Raw genomic sequence first — 14,768 nt, 5'->3', positions numbered from 1 at the left:
ACCCCTGGACTGATGTCCTTGAGAGGTGATGGATGTGGAAAACAAATAGAGAGATCTGTCTTTTCCTTTTTGGTTGAGGAGACTTTTTCCTAGTCTAGTTTCTCATCTCCAAGGGGAATAAATAACTGCAGAATATGTCACAACATGAGAGAACTTTGCTCTTTCACATTCAAAATGGTAATTCTGCGTCACATTTAATTCCTACATGTGAAGTTGTATTCTGGTTTTAGTACATTGTTAAATGTTCTGTGGTTTTGGCCCTTATAATAAAAATTATTGGTAACCACCAGGTAGCTGAAGATGCTCACATATGGAATTCTGAAATTTCAGTTAGAACCAAGTATTGGATTATCATAGCCATTAAAGTGCATATGAGGGCATCTGGGTGGCTTAGTTCGTTAAGCATTGACTCTTGATTTTGGCTCAGCTCATGATCTCATAGTTTGTGGGATCAAGTCATATATCAGGTTCTATGCTGACAGTGCAGAGCCTGCTTGGGATTCTCTATGTCCCTCTCTCTCTCTGTCCCTCCCTCTCATATGTGCATGCTCTCTCTCTCTCTTTCTCAAATAAACAGTGGAAAAAAAGTGCATATGTGTCTATATATTTTTCGTATGCACATATATTTTTGGTTTGTTTAAAAATATTTATATTTGTTTATATTTATACCATGTATATTAATTTTAGTTAAATATTGTATTGATCCAGAAGAATATATGTAAGAAATAGAGTGCTATAATAAATCCCGGTGTACTAATACCTAATTAAAATATGAGCATTACCATTATAGTTCCAGTTTTTAGACTTAAAAAATGTTTCCTGTTTATTACATCTAAAGACTTTATTACCTCTCTTTCTGCCCTTTCTTCTCTTGCTCTCTCGAAAATAAATAAACACTAAAAAAATAAAATAGAATGCAGTAACTTTTAAGCAAACATTGGCCAATGTTATTTTTTTTTAATGTTTATTTTTGAGAGAGGGAGAGAAAGAGAGAGACAGAGCATGAGAGGGGGAGGGGCAGAGCGAGAGGGAGACACAGAATCCAAAGGAGGTTCCAGGCTCTGAGCTGTCAGCACAGAGCCCATTGCAGTGCTTGAACCCACGAACTGTGAGATCATGACCTAAGCCAAAGTCAGATACTTAACCGACTGAGCCGTCCAGGCACCCCATTGGCCAATGTTATTTATTGGCAACTTCAAGTTTTGGAACTTTAAAATAAAGTTTGGACAAAAAAGTTGTATGACCATATTTTAGAGTAACAGTATAAGAATTTTAAAAACTTATTTCATTGTTTACCTACCTAATTGTACCTTATTTGATGCAAAGGAACTGGATTTAAAAAAAGAAAACATTTATTAGAAGTTGTGTTTACTGGAAAAAAATCTAGGAAATGAGAAGAGTAAAAAGATCGAAATAAACCACCCATAATTCTGCTAGTCACCATTTGAATTTTCTTAGAAAACCTTTCAGTCTTTGCACAGATGATAGCTTTTACAAAGTCAGAATCATAATACATTTTTTTAAAGATTTTATTTATTTTATTTTATTTTTTTTCAACGTTTATTTATTTTTGGGTCAGAGAGAGACAGAGCATGAACGGGCGAGGGGCAGAGAGAGAGGGAGACACAGAATCGGAAACAGGCTCCAGGCTCTGAGCCATCAGCCCAGAGCCCGACGCGGGGCTCGAACTCACGGACCGCGAGATCGTGACCTGGCTGAAGTCGGACGCTTAACCGACTGCGCCACCCAGGCGCCCCTAAAGATTTTATTTTTAAGTAATCTCTACACTCATTGTGAGGCTCACAACCCTGAGATTAAGAGTTGCGTGCTCTACTGATTGAGACAGCCAGGCATCCCAGTAATACATATTTTTAATCTAACCTTTCTCCTCAATACATTTTAAACACTTGCCTATTATAGTACATTTTCAAGGACATCTTTAAATAGCTGTACAATATTTCCTCATAAATATCTCATTACTAACAAACTTCTTTTTATTGGACATTTAAACCGTTTCCAAATTTTGCCATTATAAACAGTGGAGGAATGACTGTTAGAGCTAACTTTGTACATAGGCATGATTATTTCTGTCCTTAGGAGAGATTCCTAGATATAGAATTACTAAGTCTATAGTAATTGTACTATAAATTGTAAGATTTAAAAAATGAACAAGTTTGCCTGGGTGGCTCAGTCAGTTAGGCGTCTGCCTCTTGATTTTGGCCCAGGTCATGACCTCTGGTCAGTGGGTTTGAGCCCTGTGTTGGGCTCTGCACTGACAGTGCAACGCCAGCTTGGGATTTTCTCTCCCTCTCTCTTTGCCCCTGCCTCACTTGTACTCTCTCTCTCTCTCTCGCTCTCACTCTCAGAATGAATAAATAAAATTTATATAAAAAAGATGAACTGCCATATTCCTTTCCAGATAGGTTATACCAATATAGACTCCTATATTTGCATAAGATGTGAGTGCTTTTTTATAATATAGAGTATTATTATTTATGGTGTTAAAAAAAATTTTTTTTTGATGTTTTATTTATTTTTGAGAGACAGAAAGAAACTGAGCTTGAGCAGGGGAGGGGCAGAGAGAGAGGGAGACACAGAATCTGAAGCAGGCTCCAGGCTCTGAGCTGTCAGCACCTCAGTTTATGGTGTTTTTTAATTATAAAATTTTGGGGGGAAGAAAATCTTCCAAAGCTAGGTACTAACGTTCATATAACTAATCACCTCTATGTTCTTTTAGGACCTTATTATTTCCTTTTTAAAATTTAAGTATGCCTTTAATTAATTTTGGTGTAAAGTATGGGGTACAGATCCAATTTTATTTTTTTATAATTGGCTATTTGTCAACATCACATAGTGAATAATCTGTCATTTTCCTATTGCTTTGGAAGGTCACTTTGATGTACATTGAAGTTTTCTTACAAACCTATGTCTGATTTTGGATTTTCTTTCTTAAGTTCCAGTCACTTTCATCATAACTTCTTGTTCAGAATTTTTGTCTGTTCTTACATGTTTAATCTTTCACATGAACTTTCCAGAGAAGATTATTATGCTGGGATTTTTGATCAAAATTATGTTAAGTTTATAGATTTGGAGAGAATTTACCATCTTTACAATATTAAGTCTTCCCGTCTAGATATATGAAATAATTTTTTTCATTGTTAAAATTTAAGCTTCATGAGGACTGATTTTTGTCTGTTTTTTTGCCATTGTATCTAGATCTAGTATATTCCTTGACACATATAGTTAGTAAATGTTTTTTGAATGAGTTCAAATTTATTTAAGTTTCAAAATTTATTCAAGTTTTCTTGCATCTGCCAATAAAATTTTCCTTTATATAGGTTCTGGATAATCTTCTAACAAGTTATCACTGGTTATAGGAAAGGTATTGGTATTTAGTTTGGATTAGTTAAGCTCTGGATTTCTTAGAGTACCATTTAAAATATAATTTAGCAAGTAAATACTTTTTTGGCAGTTATTGAGATGATTTGTTTGGTCTATTTATATAATTCATTGTAAAATTAATATCTTTATATTCCTGGAATTTATCCTACTTGGTTTTGGTATGTTTTTCTTTTAGTATGGTGCTAGGTTTGATTTGCGTGTTGTTGGTTTTTTTTTTTTCCATCTGTATTTAAACAAGTGAAATTGACCTTTTTTCTTCTTTTTTTTCTTTCTGCTTTGGTATCAAGTTTACACTAATTTCTACGTGAATTATTTTCTATCGGATTTTTTTAAGGATTAAAATGTCACAAAAACTAGGGGCAATGTAAATAATATTCAAAGTATTTCTACAGTTTTGTTGGGGATGAGATTAAATGTTAGATTTGACTCTTTGAAAGCCATGCATTGGAAGAAGTTTGGAAATATGATTGTTGTCAAATTACAGTTTATCTTTTACTGAAGGATTAAGAATATCTTTGATGCTGTATTTCACAGAGATGTTAAAGAGAAATAAGTGCTTTAGGCAGGGCCTCATGGGCTGCTAGTTCTTTGATGGAATCATTAAAATGTGATCAGGATTTTGTCTTCATTTTTATAGGTCCAGAAACTTAAATATTGATACTTTACCCTAAATTAATCTTGGAGACTATAGATCTTAATAATACCAGTTAACATTTGAGTGCTTGTCATGTGCCAGACATTACTTGAAGCACTTTACATGTGTTAACTCATGTAAACCCTCACAACAATTCTATGAGATGAGTACTGTTTTTGTGATTTTACAGGTGAGAGCACTGAGGCACAGGGAAGTTAAGAACTTCCCTAAGCTGAACTTCCCTAAGCAATAAGTGTGGGAACCAGGATTTGACTATCACTGGAACACCTGTTGTGTGTGTGTGTGTGTGTGTGTGTGTGTGTGTGTGTGTGTGTGTGTGTGTACTTTATTATTTAACATATCTATCTTTACTAATTTATATATAAGTATTCTGTGTAAGTATAGTCAATCTATTACTTTCTCTTTAAAGTACCATTTTATGTGTTTTTTTCCTCTTTAGTGTTATTTTATACAATTTTATTTTATATCAAGATGAGCCATAGGGCTGTGGTTTCAAAATGGGTTTTTAGTATTGAGGGTTTTTTTCTTTTTCTTTTTTGAATCCCCCTTCACCTGTTTCTTCTATCCCCCACCCCCTGCTTCTGGCATCCACCAGTCTGTTCTCTGTATCTGCAAGCTTTTTTTTTTTTTTTTTTTAAGATTCCACATAAAAGAGATAATATGGTATTTGTCTTTCTCTGAGTTTTTTCACTTGGTGTAATGCCATCGAAGTCCATCTGTGTTGTTGAAAATGGTAAGATTTCATTTTTATTTTATGGATGAATTATATTACACACACACACACACACACACACACACCCCACATTTTTCTTTATCCATTCATCCATTGATGGACACCTAGGTTGTTTCCATATTTTGGTTATTGTGAATAATGCAGTGAACATGGGGGGATCTTTTCAAGTTAATGTTTTCATTTTCTTCAGGTAAATTACACAAAAGTGGAATTGCTGGATCATATGGTTCTATTAATTTTTTTAACTTTTTAATTTTTAAAATTTTTATTTTTTAAAGATTTTTTTTTAAAGTTTATTTATTTATTTTGAGGGAGAGAGTGGGGAAGGGGCAGAAATAGTGGGAGAGAGAGAATCCCAAGTAGGTTCCACACTGTCAGCATGGAGACTGGTACAGGGTTTGATCTCACGAACCGTGAGACCATGACCTGAGCCAAAATCAAGAGTTCGATGCTAAACAGATTGAGCCATCCAGGTTCCCCTCTATTATTAATTTTTTGAGGAACCTCCATATTGGCTATACCCAATTTACATTGCCATCAGTAGCACATAGGGTTCCCTTTGCTCCACATCCATGGCAACACTTACTTCTTGTCTTTTTTGGTAATAGCCACTCTAACAGGTGTGAGGTGATGGCTAATTGCAGGGTTTTTTTTTTTGCCTTTCACTGATGATTAATGATGTTAAGCATCTTTTTATATACCTATTGGCCATTTGTATATCTTCTTTGTAAAAATATCCATTTAGATTTTCTGCCTATTTTAAAATCAGATTTTTTTTTTTTTTTTTTTTTTTTTTTTTTTTTTTTTTTTTTTTTTTTTTTTTTTGCTGTTGAGTTGTATGAGCTATTTTATATATTTTGGGCATTAGCCTTTTATCAGATTTATGATATGTAAATATTTCCTCCAGTTCATTTGGTTGCCTTTTCATTTTGTTGATGGTTTTCTTTCCAGTGCAGAAGCTTTTTAGTTTAATGTAGTCACACTTGTTTATTTTTGCTTTTTTTTTTTTTTAAGTTTATTTAGTTTGAGAGAGAGAGGGTGCAAGTAGAGAAGGGGTAGAAGGAGAGAGGGAGAGAGAGAATCCCAAGCTGGCTTTGCACCATCAGTGCAGAGCCCGACGCAGGGCTCAAACCCACTGACTGTGAGATCATGACCTGAGTCAAAATCAAGAGTCAGACGCTTAACTGACTGAGCCACCCAGGTGTCCTGCTTTTGGTTTTGGTGTCAGAGTCAAAAAATCACTGCCAAGACCAAGAAGTTACCATCTACGTTTTCTTCTAGGAGTCATGAGGTTTTAGGTCTTCTGTTAAAGTCTTTAATCCATTTTGAGTTAATCATTGTGTGTGGTGTTAGATAGTTGAGCTTTATTCTTTTGCACGTGGCTGTCCTGTTTTCCCAACACTGTTTATTGAAGAGATTGTCCTCTTGCTCATTATATATCTTTGTCTCCTTTGTTGTGGATCAGTTGACCATGTATGCATGGGTTTATTTCTGGGCTCTCTACTTTGTTCCATTGATCTATGTGTCTGCTTTCATACAAATACCAAACTTTTAATTACTATAGTTTTGTAATATAGTTTAAAATCAGAGAGCATGATCCTTCTAGCTTTGTTTTTCTCTCTCAAGGTTGCTTTTGGGTTTTCTGTGGTTTCATACAAATTTTAGTATTATTTGTTCTAGTTCTGTGAAAAATGCCATCAGAATTTTGATAGGGATTGCACTGAATTTGTAGATAGCTTTTGATGATATGGGCATTTTAATAATATTGATTTTAAACCAAATGTTATAAATAACAAATTATAAATAACAAATATTATTAATTTGTGTCCTCTTTAATTTCTTTCATTGATGTCTTATAGTTTTCAGTATTCAGGTCTTTCACCTCTTTGGTTTAACTTATTCTTAGGTATTTTATTCTTTTTGATGTAACTGTAAATGGGGTTGTTTTCTTAATTTCTCTTTCTGATAGTTCATTATTAGTGTATAGAAATACAATAAATTTTTGTGTATTGATTTTATATCCTGCAGTTTTACTGAATTGATTTTTTTAATAGTAGACTTTTTATTTTAGAAAGAGTGCAAATGGGGGAGAGGGGCAGAGGAAGAGAAAGAGAATCCTAAGCAGGCTCCACAACCCTGGGATCATGACCTGAACCGAAATCAAGAGTTAGACACTCAACTGACTGAGCCACCCAGGTGCCCCCTGAATTCACTTATTCTAACAGTTCTTTTTTTTTTAATGTTTATTTATTTTTAAGAGAAAGCGTGAGCGGGGGAGGGGCTGAGGGGCTGCAGAGGATCTGAAGCTGGCTCTGTGCTAACAGCAGAGAACCAGATGTGGGGTTTGAACTCATCAACTGTGAGACCATGACTTGAGCCAAAGTTAGACCTCAACCCACTGAGCCACCCTGGTACCCCATATTCTAACAGTTTTTTGATGGAGTCTTCATATGTCATCTGCAAAGAGTGACATTTGTACTTCTTCCTTTCCAATTTGGATGTCTTATTTCTTTTTCTTTCCTAATTGCTCTAAGACTGCTTCCTTCACTAGTAAGTGTTGGAACCCCAATTTGACTGTCATTAGAACCTATTCTGTTTAACTGCCTTCTGAAACGTGTTCTTAATGGAATTCATACAAAATTGGTATGGAAAACTAGGATGCTAATTTATTAATTTACAAGGGAGGTTATGTTTAGTCAAGAGGTATATGGTCTATATAGGCAATGATTCTCAACCTTTACTCTAACACTTGGACTTATGTACTTCTTGTCTTCAAAAAAAAAATTGTTGAGTTTACACTTTGTGGTTTGTATTTGAAAAAAGGGTAAGCATATTGCATATGCTTTTTTTACACTATGAACATCCTGGTTGATCATATAGTCCTATGGTGTATAAATAAAGTACCTTGGAATGAGAGGAGGGTGCCAGGCATATAGAATATGATGGAGATGAGACAAAAAAAAGATAAGCATCTGACTTTTGATTTTGGCTCAGGTCATGATTTGATGGTTCGTGGGATTGGGCCCACATCTGTGTTAACAGCACAGAGCCTGCTTGTGATTCTCTCTCTCTGTCTCTCTCTGCCTGTGCATGTGTGCTCTCTCTCTCTCAAAATAAATAAATAAACGTTAAAAAAAAAAAAAAAGATAGTGTTGATTGGTAGGTACCTTTATTCTGTAGGATATAGGAATCCAGTGAAGGATTTTGAGCATGTAACCGGAGGCACGCGATCTGATAAAATCTGTATTTACGTAAGAGGACTATGGCAGCAATGTGAAGGATGGATCAAAGAGAAGAGAAATTGGAAATAGGGAAACTAGTCCATAATAGATATTTAAGCAAATGAGTAGGTACTGATTTAAGACCACAGAAAAAGAAGAGAAATTAAGATGGACTTGTTTTATTTATTTATTTATTACTTAAAAGAAAATTTTTTTTAATGTTTATTTTTGAGAGAAAGAGAGCACAGGGGAGGGGCAGAGAGAAATGGACACACAGAATCTGAAGCAGGCTCTAGGCTCCAGGCTATGAGCACAGAGTCTGATATGGGGGAGGGGTGGGGGGGGGTGCGTGGGTCAAACCCATGAGATCATGGGCCTGAGCCGAAGTCAGACACTTAACTAACTGAGCCACCCAGGTGCCCCTTTTATCTTTTAAAAAGATTTTATTTTTAAGTAATCTTTACACCCTGTGTGAGGCTCTAACTCACAACCCTGGGATCAAGAGTCACATGTTCTACTGACTAAGCCAGCCAGCTGCCCCTAAGATGGGCTTGTTTTTTTAAAAAAAAGGAATTGTTTGCTGGCTAAAGGTAGAAATTGTGAGAGGGCAGTCAAATTCATACTGCCCAACTTCCTTTAAAAAGAGTGGATCCTGAGAAACTTAACAGAAGACCATGGGGCAGGGGAAGGAAAAAAAAAAGTTAGAGAGGGAGAGAGCCAAACCATAAGAGACTCTTAAAAACTGAGAATAAACTGAGGAGGGCTGATGGGGGGTGGGAGGGAGAGGAGGGTGGGTGATGGGCATTGAGGAGGGCACTTGTTGGGATGAGCACTGGGTGTTGTATGGAAACCAATTTGACAATAAATTTCATATTAAAAAATAAATAAAATAATAAAATAAAGAAAAAGAGTCAGTCACCTGGGCATATGGGTGGCTCAGTTGGTTAAGTGGCTGACTTAAGGCTCAAGTCATGATCTCATGGTTGGTGGGTTCGAGCCCCACATTGGGCTCTGTGCTGATAGCTTGGAGTCTGGAGCCTGCTTCATGGATTCTGTGTGTCTCTCTCTTTTTGCCACTCCCTCGCTTGTGCTCTGTCTCTCAAAAATGAATAAATGTTAAAAAAAAAATTTTTTTTTAAGTCAGTCACCAGTATAATATATAATATAATTAAATTAAGACTATTGGAGTCATGAAGCTTTAAGCCATATGGTCATGGCTACATTTAGTCTTCCTAATTAGTTTTGGGAGAGTCTTGACTTATTGGGGGTTTTTTTGTTTTTTGTTTTGTTGGTTTTTGTTTTTTAGTGTATAACACTTCTGCAGATGGCTTCTCTTACGATTTTTTTCCCTACTAGTTTCAATGTAGGGGCATTTTCCAGATCTTCCCCTTAGATATGTTCTTGCTTTTCCTGTGTATCCACTATTAGGTAATGATTCTTCATTTTTTGTGAAGTATATTCACAGGGTAAGTGAATGAAATGCAATTTAATGTTTTTTGTTCCATTTAGGTTGAAGGTTAAGATTGCTGTTGTTTGTTACACTGTTTTTATCTTACACTTTTTATCTTTGACAGCTGCTATGCAAAGAAAGCCCAAATCATATTCATCTTCTTTAATGGATCAGATTCCTATCAAATTCCTTATTCGACAGGCTCAAGGACTGCAGCAAGAGTTGGGAGGTATTTGTTTTGCTTGCTTTTTACTGCTAACGTTTATTGTTAAAAAATGCGGTACTGTTTATAATGTTATAAAGTGTAATAGGTGCTCGATGGTAAAAAATCCAACAATTCAGAAGTGAATTCCTCTTTACATACCTATCTTACTCCTTGCATTTACCCTTCCCCAAAACCCAGTTTTATTTTGGAATGTAATTTCAGACATTTTTTCCGGTAAGTCGAACCATATGAAATTGCAGGTATTCAACTTTTTTTGACCTACAAAAATACAGTGTCATATGGATAAAGCTAATAGCTACACACATGTAAAACAATTGTTTTTTTAAACTATAAATGGTATTATACCCTATCTCTTTTGGTACTTGCTTTTTTCTTTTGGTGTCTTAGAAATGTTTTTATGCCAGTACATGTAGATCTACCTTATTGCTTTTAATTGCTCCATAATTTTCCATACCACAGAATTACTAGATTTTTACTGTAAAACTGTCAAATAGACATATAGTAATATTTTTAGAAATTCAGTTTTTTTTTAATGTTTATTTATTTTTGAGAGAGAGAGAGACACAGTGTGAGGAGGAAGGGGCAGAGAGAGAGGGAGACACACGATCTGAAGCAGGCTCCAGGCTCTGAGCTGTCAGCACAGAGCCTGTCACAGGGCTCCAACTCACCGACTACAAGATCATCACCTGAGCTGAAGTTGGACATTTAACTGACTGAGCCACCCATGCGCCTCTTAAAATTCAGTTTTTTTCTTAATTTGACACCACTCTTTGTAATGTTTGAGTGTGGGTTTTTTGTTTGTTTCTCTGAAGTTGGAGTTTTCTTTTTCTTTCTTTGTTATGGTTGGTTTCAAGCAGGAACAAAGATGACCTTCTTTGGTCACATTTAGTCAGATGTCTGCATTTATTTACTTATATCTTTGCATAATCTTTTCCAAGGAAATAATGTTTTATTTGACAATGTTTGGCAAGTAACATTTTATTGAAGAGATTATGAAATGTAGATTAATTTTCACTATTGTAGGTACTCAGTTTATGACTGTTTTGGGATAGTCTTAACTGTACACGTAGTTGTGCATTTAGATATTTAAACTTTAAAATAATACCACTTTTGGGGTGCCTGGGTGGCTCAGTCAGTTAAGCAGCTGACTTTGGCCCAGGTTGTGATCTCGCAGTTTGTGAGTTTGAGCCTTGCATCGGGCTCTGTGCTGACAGCTTGGAGCCTAGAGCCTGCTTCAGATTCTGTGTCTCCCTCTATCTCTCTGCCCCTCCCCTGCTCGTGCTCTGTCTTTCTCTGTCTCTCAAAAACAAACATTAAAAAAAAAAAAATTAAACCACTTTTGACTGTTGCAGCATTTTTCAAATAGAAATATTAATTTTAAGCAGTTTCTGTGACAAAGGAAGCAGATACTGTCCCTCCTGGGACTGAGCAGTGGTATGATTTGATCTAAGTTGCATAATAAGGAGATGATTGGATGAAAAGTACTGTTATTACACCTAATACTGTTACTACTAGTCTTACAACTCTGATGAGGATGATAATAATAATATAGTAACAACAATATTTTTGTGTCATTTAGCATAGTGGTAGTACTTCATGTATCTAATTAAGACATTTTGTACACTATATCATTTATTTTATCGTTATTGATATTATACAGTAATAGTCATGAATAGTCAAACTATGCTATAAGCATAGCATAGCATAGTCTTGTTACAAGCAAGACTTTGATTTAGTAAAAGGAAGTTTCCTATTCCTTTTGAACTTCCTTAACTCTTCTTGAAGGAAGGCCAATGCAGTGTCTTGTAGGTGTCATCAGTACTGCTTTGGTTGGCTGACATACTTAGCTATATGACTCAGGGAACTTTAAAAAATGTCTTTCAGTCTGTTTCCTTACAGTAGAATGAAGACAGTGTTACTTACCTTGAAGGGCTGCTAGGGAGAAATGAAAAAATGTACATAGAATGCTTGAGATCTTTTAGGTACTCAAAGGGGGCAATTTTGATTTTTTACCCATCTGTACCAGTGATTCTTAACTGGGCTGGAAGAGAGCATGTGTTCTTCTATCGAAGCCTGTCAGAATTTCTCAATGAGGCCTTTTTCAAACCATATATGATCTTCCCAAAATGGACATGCTTTTCACCTTTTTTTTTCCTTCCTCCCTCTTGAACTATTGCTATGTCAAGTGACTTTTCCTGATGGGAGACTTTTATATTAGGATAGGGTAGAAGAAAGCTTGAGAACTTTTGATAAAACTTGTAGTTTCCACCTTTTTGTGTATCAAATCACTTGGGGATCTTAAGCAGATTCTCTAGCTGAACTACTGAACAGAAGTTCTCAAATGGTAGTATGCTTGCACATATGAAGTATGAAGTGCACATTCTTTTGGTTTGCCGAAAATGGAAGGGACGGGGAGGGAGAAGATTTTGATATTTGAGAATGAAGAATCCAGTTGACTTTTTGTAAATTTTCAAGGGTTACATTCTGCTTTACTACGTCTCCTTGCAACTAATTACCCACATTTATGCATTGTGGATGATTGGATCTGTGAAGAAGAAATCACAGGAACTGATGCCCTGTTAAGGCGTATGCTACTGACCAATAATGCCAAAAACCACTCTCCTAAACAACTCCAAGAAGGTATAGTAAATTGGATACTCCTTTTACCCTGTTGTAGTACAAAGAGATGTTAGGCTCATTGAAATCTTCAAATCATGCAGAATTTTCCAAGCGTTCCTGGGTATGTAACCATATTTGGTTAATATATTTTAAGTAATTTTCTTTGAGTTTAAGGAGTTTTAGCCATTTCTTTCTGACATGCTTGTATCTGTTTTTTCATAGTTTCTATGTCCATCACTAAACAGGTCACGTGGCTTTAGGAAGGTCCGAACTGGTCAGAAATAAATGCCATGGAATAGAGCAATGTACTTGCTGTTATTGGATAATGTTCAAACACTCTCAAATAGAAATATGATATGACCCACATATGTGATTTTAAACTTTCTAGCCACATTAAAAGTAAAACACAGGCAAAATTAATTTTAATAATTATTTAATTTAATCCAGTATATCTAATGTATTATTATTTCATCATGTAACCAATATAAAAATATTAATGAAATATTTTACTGTTTTTCCATACAAAGTCTTTCAATGTGGTATTTTATATTTACAGCACATCTCATTTTGCACTAGCTACATTTCTTAAGTGTTCAATAGCCACATGTGGTTAATGACTATTCTATTGAAAAGCATAGTTCTGGATACTTTTTACTAACAGCAGTGTGCTGGGTACTTACATCCTATAGAGGGGGCCACCCAGATGGAAGATATCAAGAAGTTTGAATCTTAATGAATGTTACTACCAAAAACAATATTTGGGTGTATTTTCATGTTTCAGTCAATTTTTCAAATTAGTCTGAATCACCAAGGAAATGACATTTGTCTTTGGGTGACCAATGTATTTTTTTAAATGGGATTTTTGTTGTTTTGTTTTGTTTTGTTTTTTTATGATATAACTATACTTAACATGAATTTTTCTTAGGGCTCTTATTTTAAGTATAGCCACTTATGGGCAGGATTGAAAGTTTTATTCTTTTTGAGCAACAGTGTTTCCTTGATTTTTGTAGTGTGTAGTCTGATAGGACCAAATATTTGGTAAGCTGTATAGAAGTTAGATCATGACTGCTAAGTTTTCCTTTTAGCATTTTCAGCTGTCCCAGTAAGTCACACACAAGTGATGCAGATTCTAGAGCACTTGACTCTGCTCTCTGCCAGTGAACTTATACCATATGCAGAAGTATTAACATCCAATATGAACCAGCTGTTGAATTCAGGGGTTCCGCGGCGAATTCTTCAAACGGTCAATAAACTATGGATGGTTCTTAATACTGTGATGCCTAGAAGGTAATTTCAGTGTATTGTTTCATGTAATAAATAAGTGTATAGCAGTGATTGTATACAATAACCTAAACTTAAATGTGGAAAAAATGGTTGAGTATCTGATAATATAAATCCTCCCTAAAGACTGCTAATTAGAGAGCTGTTATAACTTTAAGGAAAAGGATAAACTTTCTTTGGGGCGCCTGGGTGGCTCAGTCTGTTAAGTGCCAACTTCAGCTCAGGTCATGATCTTGCGGTTTGTGGGTTCGAGCCCGGCATCAGGCTCTGTGCTGACAGCTCAGAGCCTAGAGCCTGCTTTGGATGCTGTGTCTCCCTCTCTCTTTCTGCCCCTCCCCCACTCATGCTCGCTCACTCTCTCTCTCTCTCTCTCTCTCCCCCTCTCCCTCTCTCTCTCTCAAAAATGAGTAAACATTAAAAGAAATTAAAAAAAAAGAATAAACTTTCTTTTAAGAAACAGAAACTTTAAAGTATTTCCAACTTGAGAAAGTTCTTTAAAAATGAGTTCCTCATGTATGGTCTTTTGTGGCTAATTGTGATTTAGATCACCATTGTATCTTCCAATAATTGCCATGGCTTCAAATTTTGCTGCACATTAAAAATCACCTGGAGAGCTTTTAAAACCCCTAACCCCCAAGTTGTAACCCATGCCAATTAAATCAGAATGTCTGTTGGTGGTCATTAGGTCAGCCATTAGTATTTTTTTTTTTAAGTATTTCCCGGTGATTCTGGTGTGCAGTAAAGTTTAGAGAATACTGGATTAATTATTTTGCCTTTACAAAGATGAGTCTCTCCTGTTCCATATATTGCATCAAAAACACCTGGTTTAAGTAGGTGATGGGGATGGAGTGCACTTGTTGTGATGAGCACCGAGTGTTTTATGTGAGTGTTGGGTTACTAAATTGTACACCTGAAACTAAAATTACACTACGTTAACTAACTGGAATTTAAATAAAAACAAAAGAAAATACTGTTTAAATAGAGAAACAACCAAAAACACCTAGTAAAAACAGAATGCTGGGCTGGACTTACCTGTGATTTTGATTCAGTAGGTCTGGGAATATTTATGCTCTTTATTTTTTTAAATGCTTATTATTTTGAGAGAGAGTGCGTGTGTGCCCACAAGTGGGGAAGGGGCAGAGATTGAGAGAGAGAGAGAGAGAGAGAGAGAGAGAGAGAGA

General features: G+C 35.6%; 1 protein-coding gene across 2 annotated transcripts in view; it reads left to right on the top strand.

The window, feature by feature from the left end:
• INTS2 (integrator complex subunit 2) overlaps positions 1-14,768 on the top strand; it is a 61,224-nt gene that overhangs the window by 30,284 nt on the left and 16,172 nt on the right. For both annotated transcript variants that reach the window (XM_040496928.1, XM_040496927.1), the window contains exons 16-18: positions 9,586-9,690; positions 12,163-12,327; positions 13,392-13,593. In XM_040496928.1, the coding sequence (XP_040352862.1) occupies positions 9,586-9,690; positions 12,163-12,327; positions 13,392-13,593 (472 nt within the window). The remainder of the gene's footprint in view (positions 1-9,585; positions 9,691-12,162; positions 12,328-13,391; positions 13,594-14,768) is intronic.

This window comes from Herpailurus yagouaroundi, unplaced genomic scaffold (assembly GCF_014898765.1).
Source record: "Herpailurus yagouaroundi ecotype Mexico unplaced genomic scaffold, PumYag 189, whole genome shotgun sequence".
Classification (NCBI taxonomy): Eukaryota; Metazoa; Chordata; class Mammalia; order Carnivora; family Felidae; genus Herpailurus; species Herpailurus yagouaroundi.
The sequence above is the reverse complement of the archived record's forward strand: the minus strand, read 5'-3'. Positions and strand labels throughout refer to the sequence as shown.